Source organism: Apis dorsata, unplaced genomic scaffold (genome assembly GCF_000469605.1).
Source record: "Apis dorsata unplaced genomic scaffold, Apis dorsata 1.3 scaffold_1170, whole genome shotgun sequence".
NCBI classification, from domain to species: domain Eukaryota; kingdom Metazoa; phylum Arthropoda; class Insecta; order Hymenoptera; family Apidae; genus Apis; species Apis dorsata.
The window spans coordinates 23,262-46,741 of NW_006264267.1; the positions used below are offsets into that span (position 1 = coordinate 23,262).

General features: G+C 23.2%; 4 protein-coding genes across 11 annotated transcripts; 3 read left to right on the plus strand and 1 right to left on the minus strand.

Annotated features, from left to right (window-relative positions):
• Positions 1–891: 891 nt before the first annotated feature.
• Positions 892–3,737, plus strand: LOC102673577 (trichohyalin-like). Of its 2 annotated transcripts, XM_006624875.2 has the most exons (3): positions 892–1,164; positions 1,461–2,714; positions 2,833–2,971. In XM_006624875.2, the coding sequence occupies exons 2-3, from the start codon at positions 1,492–1,494 to the stop codon at positions 2,834–2,836; spliced, it is 1,227 nt and encodes a 408-aa protein (XP_006624938.1). In that variant the 5' UTR covers positions 892–1,164; positions 1,461–1,491; the 3' UTR covers positions 2,837–2,971. The 2 variants fall into 2 exon arrangements, with proteins under 2 accessions (XP_006624938.1, XP_006624937.1); XM_006624874.2 differs by having other exon boundaries at positions 1,461–3,737.
• Positions 3,738–4,766: 1,029 nt separating this feature from the next.
• On the plus strand, positions 4,767–8,896 carry LOC102673787 (WD repeat-containing protein 3). The gene is made up of 14 exons (XM_006624876.2): positions 4,767–5,165; positions 5,222–5,431; positions 5,494–5,691; positions 5,782–5,946; positions 6,065–6,270; positions 6,373–6,508; positions 6,587–6,774; positions 6,836–7,031; positions 7,124–7,351; positions 7,451–7,720; positions 7,822–8,064; positions 8,130–8,290; positions 8,372–8,594; positions 8,673–8,896. The coding sequence occupies exons 1-14, from the start codon at positions 4,995–4,997 to the stop codon at positions 8,835–8,837; spliced, it is 2,760 nt and encodes a 919-aa protein (XP_006624939.1). The 5' UTR covers positions 4,767–4,994; the 3' UTR covers positions 8,838–8,896.
• A 61-nt stretch (positions 8,897–8,957) lies between these two features.
• LOC102673923 (KICSTOR complex protein C12orf66 homolog) lies at positions 8,958–11,565 on the minus strand. 3 transcript variants are annotated; one of them, XM_006624878.2, is made up of 10 exons: positions 11,469–11,565; positions 11,248–11,335; positions 10,825–10,971; positions 10,553–10,704; positions 10,342–10,482; positions 10,110–10,248; positions 9,838–10,031; positions 9,618–9,768; positions 9,361–9,471; positions 9,127–9,297 (listed from the first exon to the last, which is right to left on the minus strand). In XM_006624878.2, the coding sequence occupies exons 2-10, from the start codon at positions 11,326–11,328 to the stop codon at positions 9,127–9,129; spliced, it is 1,287 nt and encodes a 428-aa protein (XP_006624941.1). In that variant the 5' UTR covers positions 11,329–11,335; positions 11,469–11,565. The 3 variants fall into 3 exon arrangements, with proteins under 3 accessions (XP_006624940.1, XP_006624942.1, XP_006624941.1); XM_006624877.2 differs by lacking the exon at positions 11,469–11,565 and having other exon boundaries at positions 8,958–9,297; positions 11,248–11,421; XM_006624879.2 differs by lacking the exon at positions 11,469–11,565 and having other exon boundaries at positions 9,065–9,297; positions 9,367–9,471; positions 11,248–11,422.
• Positions 11,566–12,194: 629 nt separating this feature from the next.
• Positions 12,195–23,442, plus strand: LOC102674769 (protein spire). Of its 5 annotated transcripts, none has more exons than XM_006624885.2 (15): positions 12,195–12,702; positions 14,797–15,101; positions 16,199–16,230; positions 16,308–16,431; positions 16,506–16,660; positions 17,061–17,282; positions 17,656–17,685; positions 18,147–18,410; positions 18,532–18,673; positions 21,477–21,610; positions 21,716–21,971; positions 22,035–22,345; positions 22,442–22,690; positions 22,780–23,066; positions 23,146–23,442. In XM_006624885.2, the coding sequence occupies exons 2-15, from the start codon at positions 14,801–14,803 to the stop codon at positions 23,369–23,371; spliced, it is 2,733 nt and encodes a 910-aa protein (XP_006624948.1). In that variant the 5' UTR covers positions 12,195–12,702; positions 14,797–14,800; the 3' UTR covers positions 23,372–23,442. The 5 variants fall into 5 exon arrangements, with proteins under 5 accessions (XP_006624948.1, XP_006624947.1, XP_006624949.1 ...); XM_006624884.2 differs by lacking the exon at positions 12,195–12,702 and adding an exon at positions 14,220–14,239; XM_006624886.2 differs by lacking the exons at positions 12,195–12,702; positions 17,656–17,685 and adding an exon at positions 14,220–14,239.
• The last annotated feature ends 38 nt before the right edge of the window (positions 23,443–23,480 follow it).

A 23,480-nucleotide genomic window follows, 5' to 3' on the forward strand; every position in this document is an offset into this window, starting at 1 on the left:
GATAAGCTTGGTTTAGATTTTGCATAAATATCTATATTCGAAAAATAAATATATAAATAATTCAATTTTATTATACATCTTATATTTAAACATACTAGATCACATTCATACTGAGTCTATATATTGTAAGTACTTATTGGTTTTCATATAAACTTACTGTTCGTTCTCATATGCACAAAGTATGTCATACATATATGCACATCAAAAAAAAATTCACATCTAGTTCAGTGTTACCACCATTAAAATACACATTACATATTTTCAATATATTCAATTAATTGTTTAATATAAGATAATCTTTTCAATTTCAATAATCTTGATTATTGATAATTCTTGATTATTTTCTTCCATAAAATTAAAATAATTTCAATTTTAATTTATTTACATATCATATTTATACATAATATAAAAATGCAAAATGTATTTAAATTTATAAAATATTAATTTATATTTGTATTTTATATTATTTCTAAAATTAACTTTGTTATACTCGTAATACATGAATATGTAATAAAAAATATTTAATTAAATATTGAAATGATTTTATAAAAATATTATATATTTTCAGTTTCAATAATATATGACATTATTGGTTTTATCAAAAATACTACTTTAAACAAATTTTAATTCGAGAATTTTATTTAAATTCATTAATATTTTCGAAAAAAAACATTAAAAATATTTATTATAATATAAAATTCTACATTTGTTATATTTTCAATCAAAGGTGCTCAAATATAAAAATAATTTTTTTGAATTATTTCTAGCGATTGGTTAATTTGTTCCAATGATTATATTCGGATGAATATATTTATATTATCTGTACAAAAAACATCAACTACTTTTTTGGAACGACAAGAATTAACCAATGATTGTTTCTACTTTTTGCGCAGGTGCTGCGTGCGTAGTCAATGCGAATAAACCTAATGTCGACCGACGTGGATAGACGAATAGCGAGTAGCACGACGTGCAAATTAATACTGCGAAAAGTTAAAGATTCAAATTTATGGCTATTTATTTATTCTATTAACTATATTACATTAATATGTGACACACAAAAAAATGATAACGGTTGAAGATCTGCAATTTGCAGCAAAAATGAACATATTATAAACACTTGTAGTATCCTTTTTGAATCAGCTGTCATAAGCAGACGATACATAGGTAAAGTTCATTCTTTCGTTTATTAATTTTAATTTTTTTCAATAAGAATATAATTTTTAATTATTTTTATAAAAATCATGTATTATATATTTTCATTCTAATTTTCTATTATTATCTTATTTTTTTATTTTATCTTTAATTATTTTTAAATAATTATTTGAAACATTAATGTCATAAACTTTATATATTATTTTTTATTTGATAAAGATTTAATTTCAAATATTATTATATATATATTATTATATATATATAATTTCAAATATTATTATTATATTTTTTATTTTTTAATATTTCAGTATCTAATGCTATTTATTTGACTATAAGGTCATGGAATTAATTGAAACTAGTGTACAAATAAGAGATTGTTCTATAGACTTTATTCCTGTTTACATTAAACAAGAAAATGATGAACATGAAACAGATTTCAATGATATTGAAATAATCAATGCAGCTCAAAATTTCTGTGCTATTGAAATTAAAGAAAGCAAAGGATATACAATTAATAACAATGAAGAATCAATTGTAAATAGTGAAAACTGTACACAAAATACAAATAATTTAAACAATTCAAATTCATCATCAAATATTATACGACAAAATGAAAGTTGTAATATAAATGGTATTTTAAATAATTCAGTATACTTGCAAAATTTAGATTATGAAAATATAAATATAGAAATACAAAAACCAACAAATCAAATAGGTGATATTTTTATTGATCAAAATGAACAAATACAAACAAGCAATTATAATATTTCAACAGTTACTATATCAAGTGATCTTTTAGGACTAAATCTTAATATAAAAAAGGAAAATGAACTAGATCAGGATACAGTTTATAATACAGAATGGTTATGCAATGTGAATAATGAAACTGATATTCGATTGAAAGTTTCAAAGAATATCAAAGACAAAATTCAAGAGGTTCCTACTAATATTAATGATACGATAACATTATTGACAAAACACAAGGATCAATCATCAGAAAATGATAATAGTTTGAAAATTAAGGAAACTAAATCTGAGAAACCTAAAAAACAATTAAAAATAAGATCAAATTCCTTACAAGATTATAAAGAGAAGTTGAGAAGAAAAGCAGAGTGCATGAGAGAAAAAAGAAAAAAATTGTATGAGCAAGAAACTGAAGAACAACGTCAACAAAGATTAGCAAAAGAAGCAGCAAAAAGAAGAGAAATGAGAATGTATTATGAAACACCCGAACAAAGAAGAAAAAGATTAGATGCAGAAGCTGCAAGAAAAAGAGAGTACAGAATGTATAATGAAACACCTGAAGACAGAAGGAAAAGATTAGATCGTGAAGCAGAAAGAAGAAGAATGAAAAGACTTTCATTATATGCTAGTGAAACTCCTGAACAAAGAAGAGAGAGATTAAATAGAGAATCAGCAAAAAGAAGAGAAGCTAGACTTAATCAATATGCTAAAGAAACGCAAGAAGAAAGAAAAGAAAGATTAAAGAGGGATGCTTTAAGAGTTAGAGAAATGAGATTTACTAGATCTGCTATTGAAACAGAAGAGGAGCGTAAACAAAGGTTAGTAAAAGATGCTCTTCGAAAAAGGGAGGTAAGAATGCATGGACGTCATTCAGTGAATAATAATTTCACTGAACTCCAAACTGTTCGAAATTTTGAAGAATTAAACAATGTTCAGATAAAGGAGAATCCTGATAATCAATTGGGAGGTCATTACTTGAGTAACTGGATGATGTGGTTCCAAAATTCGTTAGTCCAACCTGTTCATATTGGAGAACAAATCATCAAATCTCAATCAGAAAATAATGGATAAAAAATTTTTATGATAAATTTTTAATATTGTATATATCATTTCATCATGAGGATACATGAAACAAAACATTTGCTATTTCAATCGTGTATAATAATTTGTACATATTATTTATATTTATGCTTGAATTGTAATAGCAAAATATTTTATAATCATTGCATTAACATAATATTTATCATGTATCAGATATTGAATAATAATTTTTCTACACTGTGCAATTTTATTCATATTTATATATTTTACAATTAAATATGATTATTTTATTATATATTGTTAAAAATTGCCATGTAAAAAAACTTGTTATTTAATATATTTATTAATATAGAGGAAAATTTAATGAATAATATATAATATAAATATTTGAAATATTTAATATTATTGAATTTTGTATTATAATAATTAAAAAGTATTTAAAAGTTTTTTGCTACTTTGAAAAATGTACAAAGTATAATAAAATTATTATAATGTTATTAATATTATTTGATATAAATAAGAAAAAAAAAAAAGACATTAAAATTGTAGAAAATTAGAATTGTACATTTATGTAATCATCTTGTACATCTTAACAGTGCCTTTTTGTTCACTGTTCTACAAAAGCAATTTCTAATGTGATTTAAACAATTTATACACATGTATATATATCATTTAAATATGAATGAATAATACATTTCTTAAAATGTATGTAATAATGTATATATGTAATAATGTATATTGCCATATCATTTTTCTTACAATTCCTTTATATGGAATAAAATAAATAATATGTTATCATATAATTTTGTTTATTTTATTTATTTGAATTAACACTTTTCTCAAATTTTCTTTTTCATTTTTATACATGTTTAATGAAATTAATAATGATAAAAAGAAAAGAATAATTAATTTATTTTTTACGTGTAAAATAATAATATCTATTTATTAATTAAAAAGTATTTAAAAATTTTAAATACTTAAATTTTAATATTTATTAGATTATTTAAATTTTATTAAATCTATATATTGATATTAACTCTAAAACATTATTTCAACATAAAAAATATACGAAAAGTTTTATTGACATTCATATCTCATTTATAATCACACGCCAAGATCAAATATTAAACAAGGAAAGAAAATAGTAGAAAAAGAACAGAAATAAATTAGATAATTAGATGGAATAAATCAGTACTATAAATGAAACAGATAAAAAAAAAGACAGAAAATAATAGGAGAATAATAGAGATAAGATAAAAATTAATCTTTAGCATCTAATCTATCTTTCAAATGTTAAAAAAATTTTTTTTAAAGATAGAATAAATTAGAATAAATGATTAGCAATATCTCCAGTAATTTTTAAAAAATATGATTTTTTGAAATATGTTTTCGATATTTCGACAAAATTAGAATTAAGTGATAATGAAATACATTAATTGTTAATAAATAATTAATGAAAAAGAATTTCACATTTATACGAGAAACTTGCCTGAAACTCTAGCTACAAGATACAAGCTTAAAAATATCGAAATTTTGATTAGAAAACGAATAAAATTAATTAATTTTCCAAACGGCAAATGGAATCTTCAAAATAATGGAAAATATTCTTTCTATTCTTCTCGCATAATGTTTTATCATCTGTAATTTCGAATATTTTTTTGTATATTCTGCTATACTAATAACAAGTTAGAATCCATGTTTAAACGCGAGATGGCGTTGATTTCGAAAAATTTTTCATCGAAATGTCAAACTCATTATTTCAAAAAATCGTTTTAAAAGCATTCAAGAGATGGCGCTAATTCTTTTTTTTATCCAATTTCTAGTATAAACATCGACCACATGAATTTGTAACCTACATTATAAAATGTATTAATTTAAAACTATACTAACTATAATTTTAAAATTAAATAATTATTTTAAATAAATCCTTGTTATATAAAAATTATGAGATATACATTATAGAATAAATAAGAATAAATAAACATTTTTTTTACTATTTCATTATAATTTTATAAATAAAATTTATATTTATTATTTAATATAATTAATAAAAAAAAATGGGTGTAACAAAACAATATTTAAGATATGTACCAGCTGGAAATTTAAATATAATTGTTAGTCCTAATTGTAATATTGTTTTTGTAAAATTAGAAGACCATGAAGGTAGATTTGTAGCAGTTGGAGCATGTGAACATGTTTTTATATGGGATTTACGTTTAGGAGAAAAGGTAAAATACTAATTTATCAACTTTGTCATAATTGGTTATATTATTTTAATTTTTAGGTTCGAGTATTATCAGGTGATAAAGTAAATGTAACATATTTAGCTCCATCTCCTAATAAACAACATATAGCAGTTGGTTATGCAGATGGTACTATAAAAATATTTGATTTGAAAATAGGTGAAAATGTAAGCATATTTGTAGGCCATAAATCTGAAATTACAACATTGAGATATGATAGAGAAGGACATAGACTAGCTTCAGGTTCAAAGGTAAACAAATTTGATAGAGAAAATAAAATATATAAAATTATTTTTTAATTACTTTTTTTTAGGATACAGATATTATTCTTTGGGATGTTGTTGCTGAAATTGGAATATGTCGATTAATTGGACATAAAGATGTAATAACTAATTTAGCATTTATGAAAGATCATAATGTAATTATTAGTTGTAGTAAAGATACATTTGTAAAATTTTGGGATTTAGACACAGAACATAATTTTAGAACTCTTGTTGGTCATAGAACAGAGGTAAATAAATTTAATAAATATATGATTAATATATAATTAATATATAATTGATAATATATAATAATAATAACATTATTTTATTTTTTTAAGGTTTGGAGTTTAGTATTAGTTAAAAATGATCAATATTTAATAACTGGTTGTAATGACAATGAATTACGTATATGGAAAATATCTTTTATTGAAAGTGATAGTACAGATTTTGATGTTAATCTACATAATTTAACTCTCACTGATGATACTGAAATTAGCGATGTGGTATAATATTTAATTAATTTATATTTATATCTGAAATATATTTTAATATTTAATATTTAATATTATATAACATTTAATAAAAATTTTATATATTATATATATATATTTCATATAATAGAAACATCCTTTAAGATGTGAAAAAGTAGGAAGTATATTAAGAAGTGGACATGGAAGAGTTGTGTCTCTTGAAGTTGATAATACTTATACTATTATTGGATGTTATGGTTTAGATAATACTGTAGAATTATTTCAATTGTTACCTGATTCTAAAATAAAAGAAAATGTTCTTAAACGATTACGTAAAGAAAGAAAAAAAGCCGAAAAGTATGTCAAGATATTTTTCTAATATATTTATAAAAATTAAAAGTTTTTTTAAATTTTAAATATTTCTTTATTATGCATAATATGTATATTTCTATTAAATAGAAATGGAAAAGATATAGAAGCAAATTTCTCAGGAACATCAACTATAAAAGATGAAATTATTCGGTTACATCCTATCAAAGTATCTGCCAAAATTAAAGGATTATCTATAATAATGGGTAGAAATGATGAACTGAGAGTATGTTATAAACAATTTTTATTTTTTTTGAAAAATTGAAAATGATATTTATTTAATTTTTATTTGTTATTATTTTAGATATCCATAGGATTGAATAATAATTCCATTGATTTATATTCCTTATTCATAAAAGAGAAAGATGAAATAAAACATTTAAGATCAATAACAAATCATGGTCACCGCTCAGAAATCCGTGCCATTTGTTTTAGTTCTGATAATTTAGCTTTTGCTACAGCTAGTGCTGATTCTGTGAAATTATGGAATAGGTATATATATAAAATCAATAAATTTATAAAAAAAATTTCATATTAATTTCTATAATTTTAGACCAACTTTAGCCTGTTTACGTACTGTAGAATGTAGTTATGCTTTAACAGCAATATTTGTACCTGGGGATAGACATTTAATTGTTGGTTTAAAAAATGGTAAAATGTTAATTATTGATATCGCATCAGGTGATATTTTAGAGGAAATATCTGCACATTCTAAAGAACTTTGGAGTGTTACATTATTACCTGATAAAGTAATATATATTTAATATAAATATTTTTTACTATCTATAATATAAAATATAAATTTTATTCTCATATATAATTATTTTACATGTTTTTATAGAAAGGAGTGGCTAGTGGTGGTGGAGATCAAACAGTAAAATTTTGGAATTTTGAACTTATTCAAGATCCTGATAGAGAAATAAAAGCAAAAATTTTATCTGTTTTGCACTTAAGAACTTTAAAATTAGAAGATACTGTATTATGTGTAAGAATAAGTCCTAATAATAGATTTGTTGCAGTTGCATTACTTGACTCTACTGTAAAAATTTTTTTTCTTGATACATTTAAGGTAATTTTGTGAAAATATATTTGCATATATTTAATATATAAATATATATAGTCACAATATATATATGTTGCATAATATTTAAAAATTTTGCAATTTTAGTTTTTTATTTCTCTTTATGGACATAAGTTACCAGTTTTATGTATGGATATATCAAGTGATTCAACACTTATTGCTACTGGTTCTGCAGATCGAAATATAAAAATTTGGGGTTTAGATTTTGGAGATTGTCATAAATCAATTTTTGCTCATGATGACTCCATAACCGGACTTTCATTTGTACCTGGTACACATTATATTTTTACTTGTGGAAAAGATGGCAAAGTAAAACAATGGGATGCAGATATTTTTCAAAAAATTGTGACATTACAAGTAATAAATTATTTTTAATTATAAATTTATATTATATTATATTATATTATAGATGAATAAACAATAATTGTAATAATAATAAATAAAATTATTCTATCTAGGGACATGCAGGTAAAGCATGGAATTGTGCTGTTTCACCAAATGGAATATATGTTGTTTCTTGTGGATCTGATAAAGTTGTTAGACTTTATGAACGAACATTAGAACCTTTAGTTCTTCAAGATGAAGAAGAAGAAGAAAGAGAACATCAAGAAAATGAATTAGCTACTGGAGAAAGTACTGTTGTTCCAGGACAAAAACAACAATCTTTACCATCAAGAAAAACAGTATCTAGTGAAAAAGGGGTAAATATCAATAAATTATATAAAAATTGCTTAATTTAAATCATAAAATTTTATTTAATATTCAGGCTGAATTGATACTAGAATGTCTTGATATATCTAAAGAATATAATGAACAATTGTCAAAAACTACTGATAAAGCACCTGTTATTCCTTTACAAATGCAAGCTTATAATTGTACAAATACGGAAGATTATTTATTAGAAATAATTAAACAAATTAGAGGAAGGTAAAAAATATATATAAAGTATATATATGTATTTAGCACAAATATAATATAAATATAAACTTACTAATAAATTAATTTTAGCGATTTAGAAGAATCATTACTATTATTACCTTACTCAGCTGCATGTGAAATTCTTAAAATGCTTCCTAAATTATTAGAATCAAATTATCACACGGAATTAATTGCAAAATTAGCATTATGTTTAATACAAGCTCATCATGGCCCAATTATAGCTACTCAAGAACTTTTACCTATTTTAGAAATTGTGAAAACACTTACTATTAAAAAAGTTTCTGATCTAAGGGTAAAAAAACATTTGTATTTTATAAATTATTCACAAATAATTTTGTAAACACTACTAATTAAAAATTAATACTTCTAGGATATAATTGGATTTAATTTACATGGAATGATGCATATACAACGAATTATTGAAGAAAAAGAAGGAATACAACTTTTCAGAGATGCAACTCAAAGCAATAAACATAAAAATAAAGTCAAGAAAAATAAAGAAAAGGCATTAAAAAGAGCAATTATGTCTTTATAAAATTTGTTATATAACAATAAAAAATTTATATATATTTATACTTAATAAATATTATTAATTAAAGTATAATTATATTAAACTCTATTATTCTTCAAATATTATCTAAAAAAACAATTCTTAAATAATAAAAAACACTTTATTTTGAAAAAAATATAGTATTATAGATAATCAAATCATAAAAATTTTAATATATAACATATATGTATTATTATTTAAATAACTTTTGATATTTCTTTTTCGCTAATCTTTGGCAATATTTTAACATTTTTACATATATTTATTTAATTTCTTATTTTGATAACTTCAACGATTCATATATTTTATTGCACCTAATATGTACACATAAATCTGTCATAAATGATGCTATATGAGCTTCTTTATCTTTTTGTTTACCACTTTCAAATACAGTAACCAAAGTCATTTTAGGATCAGTATTATACATAGCATATATACACATATCCTAAAAAAAGAATAATATATATCAAAATACAAAATTTATACCAAGAAATATCTATTAACATACTTTTACATTTTTACAATATATAATTTTATCCATGGCAAGAAGTTCTGTATGTCGTTCTTTAATTCGTTTCTGTATATTATCTAAGTGAATTGATGGCTTTTGTACAAATACCTAAAATATAATACTATATATAATAATATAATATAATATAATATAGTTTTTTGAATAATATAATTTAATTTATATTCAAATTAATTTATATATAATTTAAATATAACATATATTACATAATCAATTATATTCATATAAACACTTACACTGGGATAACTAAGAATAACAGGAAATTGTTCAAATGTATTTGGTTCTCTACAAGGATGTCTATAACCTGGACCTGCATCTTCTACTCCTCTGGAGTCAAATATTATTAATACTGCTAAGACATCGTGTTTACGTTGGAAACTTTGTATTCTAAAAATATTTATTAATATTCACTCAAAATATATGATTTATTAATTAAAATAATTAAAAATATTTTACTTATGATAATAATCCACATTTTGTTTGCTCATAATACTTCTCATTTCTCCTGGACTAGCCTGCTGACTTAAAGTAGTATGAAAATATAAAGAGTATTTAGCTAATATGCTATTACGTAGTTTCACTAACCATTGATATAATGCCGGTTGTTGATTTGCTTTCAAAAATGAAGCACTGAAACCTAATTTCCATGACTAAAAATATAATATTTATTATTTAAATATATTTATTTCTTCTTTATATATAATATCTTCTTTATTTAATATACTAACCTCTTTACTTTGTAAAGTTCTTTCCCAAGCTGACATTCGTGTCTGTGCACCATAAAGAGCCATTAATGTTGATAAAAATCTCCAATGTTGAAGTTCAACTTGCGTTTTTGTCAATTGTACTAATATTTCACATTCTAAACTAATTAAAAGATGTTTTAATTTTAGAAAAAATAAATTATAATTATAATTTTTAATTATTAATTTTTAATATTTCATTTTCATTTGTACTTACGTTAAGCTTGTTTTAATAGCAGTTAATGCTAAATGTGAGCAAGATAAAGAATGAATTTCTACTATTCCTTCTATACATTGTAATAATTCTTGATATTTCATACTTTTACTATTGATACTCATATTGTACATTTTTTCATAACTGTAATAATAATAATATTATGAAATATTTAATAATAAATTCAACAATAATCAATCAACAATATACTAACAAATCTATCAATTGTATTTTTGCAGTAATATATTGACATAATTGATTAGAAACCTCAGCAACTGTTGCACCAATTGAATTGGTTCCTCTAGTCATTTCCTCTACTCTTTTTAGATCAGACTTTAAAGATTCATATACCGTTTTTAATGAATTCTAAAAAAAAAAGGAAGAAAATAATTATAAATATTAAATATTTATGTATGAATTTTATTTATTAATTCATTATATTAATTTTATTTTTTTTTCATTATATTTTATACAAAATTTTCTTACATCTTTCCTTAAAAATCCTTTATTTTTGGTATGAAGAAAACCTAAATCTGCATATGAATGTTCTGCTACTGCTATTTGTGGTAAATGCATAAGTAACATTCCCCATGGACCCATTTGTGTTTGACGACATAATCCACGTTCTTTTTCCTAAATATTAATAATTAAAAACACATTAAATTAAATTTATTATTAACTTGTATCATCTTATTTTTATTATAATATCAAATCCATTTTATCCATTTAAAATTTTTTCAATATTCTTTTAATAAGCTTTTTCAAAGATTATAAGAAAATTCAAAATTCCTTATCAATAATTTTATTAATCGTTAATTTTTTAACTAATTATTAAAGATTTTTTTAAAATTAAAAAATAAAAATATATAATAAAATAAATATAATATATAATTTATGAATATAACTTACAACTAATTCTTTAGCTTTATCAGTACACAATTGAGCAACTTGAGCGAAGAAACTATTAAGAAATTCTTCTTCGTGATCCATTTTTTATCTATATTTATTACAATCACAACAAAATTGCTTATATTTATTTTCATTAATCATATTTTTAAAGGTTATAAAATCATAATATCAGTAATATATATATTATACTAAATTGTAATTATTAATATTGATGATCATACCTTTAAAGGTGGATATCCACTTCTTTCTTTTGCGCATTGCAAACTTGATATTATTTGGCTTAAAAAATAAGCTTTCAAGAAAGTTATAAATAACTTGTATTTAAATAAAAAATTTAAATAATCTTAAGAAAAAAGATTGAAATTTTTTTTAATAAAATATCAAATTTAAAATTAGTTATGTAATATATATCTTAAAATTTTATTATTTATGAAATTAAATTATCTTTTCTAAATTCTCTAAATCTTGATCACGTGATTTTGCAATTCGTTTCATTAAAAATACTATAATAATTCGTGTACGCTTTGACAAATTTTTTTATTGGTCAATTCGATGTTACAAAATTGACCAATAAAAAACTATCTAAACTATCTACAATTTTATATATAGTATTCAATCTTGTATAGTACAATTAAGTATGTTTAAATTACTTTTAAATTACTTTTATTTTCAAAAATAAAATAAGTGATTTTATATTTTTTATTATCGGTTCGTATAATTTTTACAAGTTTTAATATACTTTTTTATAAAAAATAAATTAATAGACAAACAAAATATTAAAGTTTCTATCAATAAAAATAATACTATTTTACGTGTATGTATTTTAAAATTCATCCTATCCTTATATTTTATAACATGCATTTGATAATTCATGCATATATATGTATACAAATCATATACATATAACAAGAGTACAGGTTATGGATCGGATGGTAGCGATCAGTAGTTTCAGTCTGTATCATAATTTGTTCCTAACCACCCGTTTTCGTTAGTTTAAATATTGTAATGAATTTAAAATCAATTTCCTTTTTTAAATTAAATTCACTTTAAGTATATTTTACAATTTTGATAAGTTAAAAATGTTGTAACATATTAAAACTACTACCGGTATTCTTATGTAGTATTTTATATAGAATTGAGAATATACATATATACATTGAATATTTCATTTAATTTTATAATGTTCAATAAATCGTTGCAACTATAAATTGGCGATAAACAAAATATCACATTGTATCTCGATTGTCAATGTAATCAAGAAAAATTAATATGATCAATGTTAAAAGTTGCAAGAGAAAAGTTCAATGTGAAAAGTTGTTCGAGCTTAAAACAATTTTTCACTTAAACGAAAAAGTGATTTGGAAAGCTTCGTATGAGTATTGAACAAAATAATGTAATGTAGAAAAAATCCTATGATGTGTTTTGTGCCATAATTTATCGCCCATATAACAAAAAGTATGTATGAAATTGCATTTTTGCCATTTTAATTTAATGATTGTTTCTTTACTTGATTTTTTTATAATATATCTGTTTTTGAATCATAAATTTTTAAATATTTTTATTAGTTATACATTTCAAAATATATTTCAAAGTATATTAATAAATAATTTTAGTAGTTTATAAAGTAATATATGCAATGCGAATTATCAAAAATAAAATCAGTCATAAAAAATCTTAGAAAATTTAAAAAAAAAAATAGATATTCAATGTTGATTATTTATTTTATTGTGATATTTTATTTTAAATTATTAATAGTTATTTTAATTAATAAATCAAATTAATATTTTTCGCTAAGTCATGTAAATTATTTTCATCATGTGTGCAAATACAATTCATGACATTTCATAAATATATTTTCCTATATTTATCTATAAAATTATATAGAATAAACATAAATAGTTAACCTTGAATTATTCACTGAAGTTTTATTATTTATATTTACGTAGAATATATGTAGAATATAGATTAAAATTCCAAAAATGGTAAAGAACACTATTTGATATAAAAATAAAATATTTGAGAAAATTAATAAAAATTAATATTTTGCAAAATATTATTAATTTTTTAGGAAAAATATAACGTAATTTATTCATGCACTTGGTTATAATTTTGTACATATATATATATATATGTGCATGATCGATAATTTTCGTATTATTAGTAATTTAAAAATATTTTATATTTTATATATATATGAAAATTAATTATTTTCTATAATAATATTTTACCATGATTCATGAAATTTAAAAGAAAACTATTACAAGACAATTTAATTAGCAAACTATTTCGAACTAAATATATTCGAATGAAATAATATTTAATTATTTTTTGAAATAATATTAAAGAACTTAAAATTAATTTATCATATTAAAAAATAAAATAAGAAATAATAGAGATTAGATACAAAATTTATCGAAAATTATTCATATCTTTATTTGTTTTAGTTTTAATTCATTTTGTCAAAAATGAGTTTTTTATAAAAATATTTTCTAATAAATATTTTGATCAATAAAAGGGGCGTATAATTCCAGAAAGATATAATATAATTATAAATTATTGTAATAAACACTATCATTAATGCGATGACATTTTTTTATGTTGCTATTCAATCAGAACATTTTCAATTTTTCATTAGATTAATTTTGTGACCTCGCTATAATATCTGTGTGCGCACATGATGACGAATGGTAATAAATGTTTATCTGCTTTCATATATCTTTTAAGAACGTAGAGAATTATAAAAGATATTTAGTCTTCTTGTTCTTGTGTAATTTGAAATATCTATTCGCTTCGAGTCTATAGTCTATAATATATAAATAATTCTTAATTATTACAAAAATCGTGAAATGTTGTATAAATAGTTAAAATCAATTAAATAAAATAGGTACAATAAAAAAATATAATTTTTAATAAAAAAAAATTTTAAATTTATGTTTTTTGAAGATAGAATAACGAATTATCAATGAATAATTCTTTTCTATTTCTTTATGATGTTAGTGCGGTTTTATTTAAAAATTCTTAAATTTATTTATGTTATTCATACATATATATATACATATGTATACATATTCATTCATTTTACTGATGATTTTATCTTTGAATTATATATTTTCATTATAAAAGTTTATTTGTCATTGTTTTATATAATTTTTAATAAAGACATTAGCATTATTATAGAACAACAAAAATTTGGATAACATTTAAATAGATACGTATTCAATAATATATATCGAATTAGATTATATTTGTTCAACTTTATTTATGTATAATATTTTTGATGCATAATAAGTATGTTATTATTATATTGACTATTATATTTTGTGAAATATTCTTATTTTAATTTTATAAAAGAAAATAAGGTACATTGTTAATTCGAGTTAATTTATTTGATAAATTAAATAAAATAATTATTTATTCATGCAATGAATGAAATTTAAATTGTGAACTTATATATGAACTTTGATCACGTAAATGAATCATTTTTTAAATTATTTAAGATTATTATATTATATAAATATATTCGAGCGATTCGTCGTAATGAAATTACAGAAAAATGACTACGCACAAAGAGATCTCAACATGCTATAAGGACAATCTCGATGTCTCCAATAATGAAAAAAAAGTGAAACAGATGAAAAGATCAAAGTGTAAACTTGATGCAAACGGCCGATTAAATCTTAAAGATATTCTACTGTCTTTCAATGGGCCGGTCAGCCAAGAACAAGCTTGGGCATTATGCTATCAAACGGCTAAGAGTTTGTCATGTTTACCGGGAAACAATTTTTATGAACTCTCGGAGTTATCGCAGATCGTCCTTCACAAGGATGGCGATGTTTGGCTTGGCGATCTAATCGGTAAGTTAATTTAATCTTTTCTAAAGAAAATTTATTCTCTATCGTGAAATCTTATCAATATATTGTTGTTCAATCAATATATGATTGTTTCATAATCAATAAGAAAAAAATAATCATTAAAAAATAGATTAAATAAAAGAATGTATATAATAGTTCTTAGATAATATTTTTAAGCACAATAACTATAAAACTATTTTTAAATTATTTGTTCAAATATAATTATAATATAATTATCTTATTATATATATGTATATAATTATGATATATAATTATTATAAGATATTATAATTATAAAATAATGTAGTATTTAGTTAATATAATGTAATTATATATTATTTGATTTATAATATATTATTTTTGATTATATGATTTTTTTTTAGCTATATCTAATATATTCAAAAATAATATGTAATTATTTGTACAGATTTATTTGTGTATATATAATATATATATATATTATGTTTTAATTTAATATTTTAATATGTGTAATATACTACTTTACACTATAGATTTTAAATGCGTCGTAAAATATTCACAGAAAAAAAATATTAATTTTTTTCTTGTAAACAAAAATCTTATAAAACAAAAATCCAGAAATATATTTTTTTTTTATTAAATGGGTTTATAGATTTTTTTTTCATTATTCAAGTTTTTAAATTCAATTATTATTATTTGTATCAAAAAATTATTATGTATTTAATTTTATTTCATTATCTTTACTTATATTATTTTCTATTCTGAATGTATATCAAAAATAGTCACATGTTCTATAACCTCTTGAATAGTTTATGCCGTGAAATTAAAAAAAGATTGAAAATCATTGCAATAGATAGTAAGCAAAAAGAATATATAAGAAAAATTGATGATTTTACAAGATTCACTTATATTCTGAAATTTATATTTGTAATTTAAAATTTGTAAATATTTTTATAAATCGTATAATTGCGTATAACTTGTAAATAATTTAAGATAAAAAAATATAAAAAAAATTACTGAAAGTTATTGAATTTTGCATATTAATTAATCATATTTCTAATTATATACAAATTTTGACAATTTTAAAATTTATTTTTTATATTTCAATATTTTTATTACAGAATTGGAAAAACCCCATGTATCTGAAAAAAAGGTGAGTATTTCATTTAAAGTTACATAAAAAAAAAAAAAAATGTTATTTCATAAAAAAAAAATATATTATTTGTGCAGGCTATGTTTTCATTAGGTATGATGATATTCAAAGCACTTGATTTCGGCCTAGATGAACAAGAAGAAAGGCCTTTATCACCGGATTTAGAAGCCCTTATAACATTAATGACAAGTGCAGATCAAGGTACAATTATTTTCTAAAAAATATGATTAATAAAAATTAAAGTCATATAAAAACTAATTTTTTCTGCTATACAGAAATTGAAGAAGAAATGGAAGAACGTCCACAAGAAACAGATGATGAAGGCATAGAGAGAGATTCAAGTATTGCTGACATAGATGAATTTTTATCACAAAAAAGTAATGATATCTATAAAGAAAGATCAATATATTCCTTGAAAAATGTAATGCAAGTAAGTGCAATAAGCAAATCTTTATTTTTTATTATATAAAAAAGTAGTAAAAAGAAAAATTTGAAACTTATATAAAAAACTTTATATAACTTATATAAAATTTTAAATTTAAAAAGTTAAATCATTAAATAATAATATAATTATTTACATATGCAAAATTTTTTTGTAATTCATGCAAAAAATATATATTTTACTCTTTATTGAATGTACTCTTTATATTATATTTATCTTTTTCGTTTAGTATTATTTTAATTTATAAGAAATAATTTGAACATAATACATTTACACTTACACTTTTATAAAAATTTTTATATTATTCTATATATATGTTATTTTAATAATTTTTTTTATATTGATATATTTTTTATTTATAATAATATATATTAATTTTTATATGTAGTTATGTACCAGACACATGCAAACTTCTATTGAATCTGCTGAAGTTCATTATAAAGCTGTAATACGAGCATTTGTAACAGAAGCTCTGGAATTGTCACAATTTTTGGATACAATAGAAGCTGATAAACTACAAGCTAGTCAGAAGGAAGTTGTCAACAGTGATAGTAATAAGCAAATCTCGATGTCCGTTCAGAATCTTGATACATTAGATTTCATTGACTGGGTAAGATTTTCAGTTATATAAAATATACCATATGATTTAAATTATATATATACAAATAATGGATTATTAATATACAAATAAGACAACACTATTTTTCGATACGAATTTCATTTATTAAATACTTTTTTTATTGTAATTAAAAATTTTCATAAATAATTATCAATAAATCGCATAGGAATAAGTAAATTTAAAACAAAAGTAATAAAATTCAACTAAATGCATTCAAATTATCATTTCGAAAAATTGTGAACGAGTATGTATTACAAGTTATGTAAAATGAAATAACTGATATTCCTATATCGTGTAAAGTCATTTATCATTTTGCAGAGATAAGATATTTGAGATTTATTGACTTGACTCTCTACCATTATAGACTGACATTAGGATTTGGAGGGCTATACAAGTATGTCATTACTAATAATGTTTGCGCATGTGTTAGAATGATGTGTTAGAATTTAGAAATAATTATAATTATAATTATATATTTAAAAATAATTATAATTATATATATAGTATGATTAGTCTCAATATATAATTATTATTATCAATTATAAGCTGCTTTAAAACATTGATTTTCATAAAATTATAAATGCATGATTTTATTTTAAATTTATGCAGAATATTTCAAAAATTTAGATTTTAATCTTTATAATTTATTTTATAAAAATATTAGGTTTTTTTTAGGAATTTATTTTTTTCAATTTTTTATGTTATATAAATAGTAATGATAACATTTAATATATTTAAATATAAAAATAAAAATTGTAAAATTTATAAAAATCATTTTTTTAATGTGTGTTTTTTATTGTATTTAATATTTTAATTGTATTTAATAAGAATCAATTAAAATAATTATTTTAATAGGCAAGATTTTGGGTACAAGTTATACAAGAATTAAGAAAAGGTGTGAAGCTAAAAAAAGTAGAAGCTAATTTGGGTTCAAAAAGCACAAGCCGTGGACGTGGAAAGGGAGCAGAATTTGAATTAACACCTTATGAAATTTTGATGGATGATATTCGGAAAAGAAGATATCATCTGAGGAAGACACCATCACCAACTCCGAATTTGAAGAAAGATGCCCATGCTGTTATTCTTGAATTCATTCGGAGTAGACCACCCCTAAAGAAGGTAATGTTCTATTAAAAGTAATGCTTTATTTAGATTCAATTAATGGGACTTTAATTAAAGGATTGTAAAAATTATAGTTTTTACAAATTTCAGTACATTTTAGAGATATAATTTTATACAGGCATCAGAAAGACAGCTTCCACCCCTTCAAAAGGAATGGACTCTTCGAGAATTACTTATGGAAAGTATAAAGAAACCACCAAATTTAAGGTCTTCACGCAATAGATACATTCCTAAGGTTGAAAGAACATCTCCTCAAAATGGTAAGTTGCATTTTATATTTATATGCATAATAATAATTTTTTTTGCATGCTATAATGCTTTATGAAATACATCTTTGTTTGAATATACAAATATTTAATAAATTCATGAAAACCAATGCATTCAATTCATATTTTATACATTAATAATTGTGATATTCCATACGCATCAATTTTACTAATAATTGATTTATGTGGTACCTCAATAAATCTTTCTTTGCAAAATATACAAAATAAATCAACTAAAATTTTAAAGTAAAACTTTTAATATTATATTAAATTACTACCTATTTATTTTATTCTCTGTACTTTTTCAATTTTTAAATAAAATTTTTAATTTTTATATCAAGAATAGATTTTAGACTTAAAAATAGTTTTCAAAATAAGTGAAAATAGAATTAAACTGCAAAAAGACAACTGTTTTCATATTAATTATATAATTTATTAATTAATTATAATAAACATTTTAATTGAATTACAATAATATGGTTTGCATTAAGAACCAACAATATGCATGATATAGAATTACATGACGTGCAGTTGACTCTTACAAAAATATATTTAACTAAGAATACACATGCGCAATGAGTGCACGCGAGCGCAATAGGTATATCTTTCACTCTTGATGTACTCTTGAGAGCAGTAGAACTTGACAATTGCAACGCAGTGCAGCCAGAATAGTGGTATTTGTGTCTTAATTTTTTTCAATAATAATACTAACCATAATAACAATAATAACCAAAATAATTATATTATCAACAATAATGATAATCATTTGATGCTCGTATCTCAATCTTTCTGTTATAAGTTATTACAAAAATTAATTATTAGCTATTCTACAATAACGTATAATAATATTTTATGATTCCTTTTTCCAATGCATTGTTCATATTAAGAAATTATTAGAAAGAAAATTATTTTTTTATTATATCATCATATGTTAGGATACACATCGTGACTAATTTTTTTATCGCGATAAAAGAGGGTCGATCCATATGAATCATGATTTGCGATGGTAGGCCGGCTTAAACCATTGTAAGCCCCAGACGGTTCGCGATCAATAACCGAAAGCGCGCAAAGGGCGAGAGTTGACGTCGCCCGAAACGTCATTGTGTCTATCTAGATTTTTACTTAATTTCTCGCGTGTTTTTTTTTTTTCTTAATCATATTTTCGTCGGTTTATCCATATTTCTTTATTTTCTTTTCTCTCTCGCGTGCATCCCGGGGGGAAGCTGCAGTTCGAGCGTGAAATTCGATGGGTTGCGTCTAAATGTGTACGAGTAAGTCAAGTGTACCAAAAGAAGAATAAGCACACTAACAAGCACGTGTGCTTGATGTACAGTCCTTACCAGTGGATCTGCAAACATCACGGTGGATCAAGGATTCGACAGGATGGAAAAAACGAACAGATGAACGTGGAAAACAGCTTGGATGCTGGTAATCGGAAATGTTTATTGTTTTTCGATGAAGAGAAACAATGGAATTAATCACCTTAGATGGAACGTATAAATTTGACAAACGTCTTGATTCACAGAGTGTGAGATTTTCAAGCCAAGCCGAAAAATTGTAGAAGATTCAACACTAGTGACTTCTGGTTATACATCGTGGTTGTCGCAAGTAGAACCACTGTAAAGAACTATGTTGACACCCTATATATGTTCGGTTTAAGTATGCATAGCATTTGATTATTCAATTATTTATCGTACAAATCGTTTATTTATTAATTGTAACATTTAAAATATTTAATTATATTTTTTTTAAATGATGTAGAAAATATACAATATAATATAAAATAAAAATATACAATATTATGTGAACATCATTGAAGAATCAATGTTTATGTTGAAACAACGGTTTTATAATTATTTTTGTATACTTTTTACAATTGCACTAAAATAACAAAAGTTAAACCGAACATATTGTATATATTAGCAGGAGAAAAAGAGGGTAAATGTTGAAAAGAGGAATAATTACCGACCGTAGGCGGTGAGTCCCGCATGATAGTCCTGGGTGAAGTTCCACCGTCACAACCAGAGCAGGAACAAGAACCCGCGCAGGATGTGGCGGCACAATGGTTGCAGACTGAAAATCAAACTAATACAGTCACTACTACTGTCGGCACTATTACCAACATACCGACTATCGCGAGTCGAAACAGAACAAATGTACCACCGGTTCCGCAACCGAGGCAGAGAATCGGCAAACCAGATATTAGGGTACCGGGAAACAGGAATCGTAAGTCGCGTAGAAGGCGCATTACGGTCGCAGGTAATCATATCATTCATCTTTCTTTTGATCAACATAATTCTTTTAGATAGCATATTTAAAAATATTTTAAACTACAGATAATGAATTTCCTTTGATTATATTGATATGATTAATGCAACATTTGATAAAAATTGTTTTCTAAATTGGTATCTTAATTTTATATAATAATATGTACATATTTAAAATATAGTAATCAAATTTTATAATGAATATTAATCTTACTTTTATTGAATTATGAAATTATTATTTGTGAGGTTTTTTTTATCAACTTTTTTATGTTAATTTTATGTAATTGTAATGATTATATTTGTAATAATTATAATGATAATCTTATGCATCCGCACAGGAAGCACTTATGTATGTATTTAGGATTTATTGAGGTACCACAATTCTATAAATATTTGATCCTTTTTCTTTTTGTAAAATCTCACATTCATGTGTCATGTTCATTGATCATCAACATATATATTCCTATGTTTTCGAATAATGATAAATATATATTTTGAGTCAATTTCTATGAATAAAAAAAATTTTTTAGATTATATCCAAAATGCTACTGATATCAAGGATAATGGATCACCTACTATACCAAAACCTCCTCGAAGGGAATTGGACAGTTCCAATTCTACAACAAGTAGAAGAAAAGTAATTCCTGTAGATTTTGATTTAAAGGTAAATTATGAATTGTAAATTTATGTATCTCTATTTTTAATTATTTTTATCTAATTCGATACATATTTTAATAAAAATATATAAAATATAAATTTTAATAAAAAGCTCGACGCCGAGGAAGATGACGATGAAGATTACAATGATGAATTCACGGTGACAAGATTCGAAGAAGAGGATGAAGGATCAAATTATTGGCAACTAAAAGAAGATTATACATTTACAGATAGAACTAATATACGTAGTAGATATAAAGATCACAGATTTGATGACGAAGCAGATTCTGCGAATCCTTGGCGAAGAACTGGTGGATTACGTTTGACGAGGAACGAATATCATCGATTTTGTGATACACAACTTGAATGTAATTATTAGATTATTATAATAAATAAAAAAAAAAATTTATTTTTAAATTTATTATTTTTAGCTTATGATCTTGCAACGCAGTGTCCATCTAGAAGAGCGTCGGCTCGAAAACACGCAGCTAAACGTACTATAGCACTTACAGCATTAACTGGTACTACTTCTCTTCCTCATTCGAGACCACAAAGTCGTCAGTATACAGGTCCAACAGAATTGTTATTAAATCAAAGTCCAAGTCCTAATATTAGTGTGAATCCTAGTCCAAGTGTAAGTCCTCAGCCAAGAACAAGACAACCGCGACGATCACAAACTATTGCTGAAGATACAAAAGATAGTGAAGATCAAAATGAAGATTGTCAAGATGATAAAAGACAGGTATTATTGCAAGATCGATGATCGAAATTTAAAAAAAAACTAATATTTATATAAATTAAAAATAAATTGTAATAACAAAAAATTGTTTTTCTATAGAAACCTACATTAGGTGACATGTTCTTAGATGAAAGACTTTCTCTGACTCTAGAAGAAATTGTACATATTCGAAGTGTATTAACTAAAGCAGAATTGGAATCTCTGCCTGTAGAAGGGCGTGTAAAGGAAGATGTAGAGAAGAGACGCGTTTGTTTTCTTTGTTTAAAAACTAGATTCGGATTATTAGGACCTTGGGGACAACGTTGTCGTTTGTGTGAAAGGACTGTATGTGTGAAATGTTATTCCAAAGTAAATTTTCAAGATTTTTATTAATACAACTTCATTTAATATATAATATTTAGATATTAGATTTCATTTAGATATTATTTATATTATAGATGCGAATTCCAACAGAACACTTCGCCCATGTCCCAGTAGTATTACTATCTCCCGGTCTTCTTCTTTCTCCATCATCTTCAGAACCAGATACTAGTAAGAGTTCTTGGCTTAGAAGCAACGGAGCAGCTGGATCTGCACCGGCATCACCAGCCTCTAGACGCAAGGATTCATCACTAAAAAGTGTAACACCTTCATCCACGCCTACTACGACACCAGTTTTGATACTTACACCAACTTCTACGCCGCCTTCTCATGCTCGTCGTGAAACAGAGATTCAAGATAAAAGGTTTTACTTCATTTAATTATATTATAATTTTTGATTATTGTTATTATTCTTCAAAAACATTATTTATATGATATTAAAGATTGCCAGCCAATGTACCATCACCGAAGGCATTCTCCAGTTTCACAAGTCAAAACTCGGAACAACGATTGGCCGCGGAAAGATTGCGAGGTGTTTCTATGGTTGTCTGTCATGATTGCCGTATTATGGTGATACAAATAATTAAAAGTTCGAGAACAACACGAGCTACGATACGTAACAATGTTATTTCACGACTCACTTTAAACTTATCTCCAGCCTATGTTTGAATTCTCTCTAAAAAAAAAAAAAAAATGAAGTTCCGGTTAAAAAGGAATAAAATATGCAAAGAAAGTTAAATGTAAAATATATAATTTTAACGTAGCTGGAAAAAAAAAA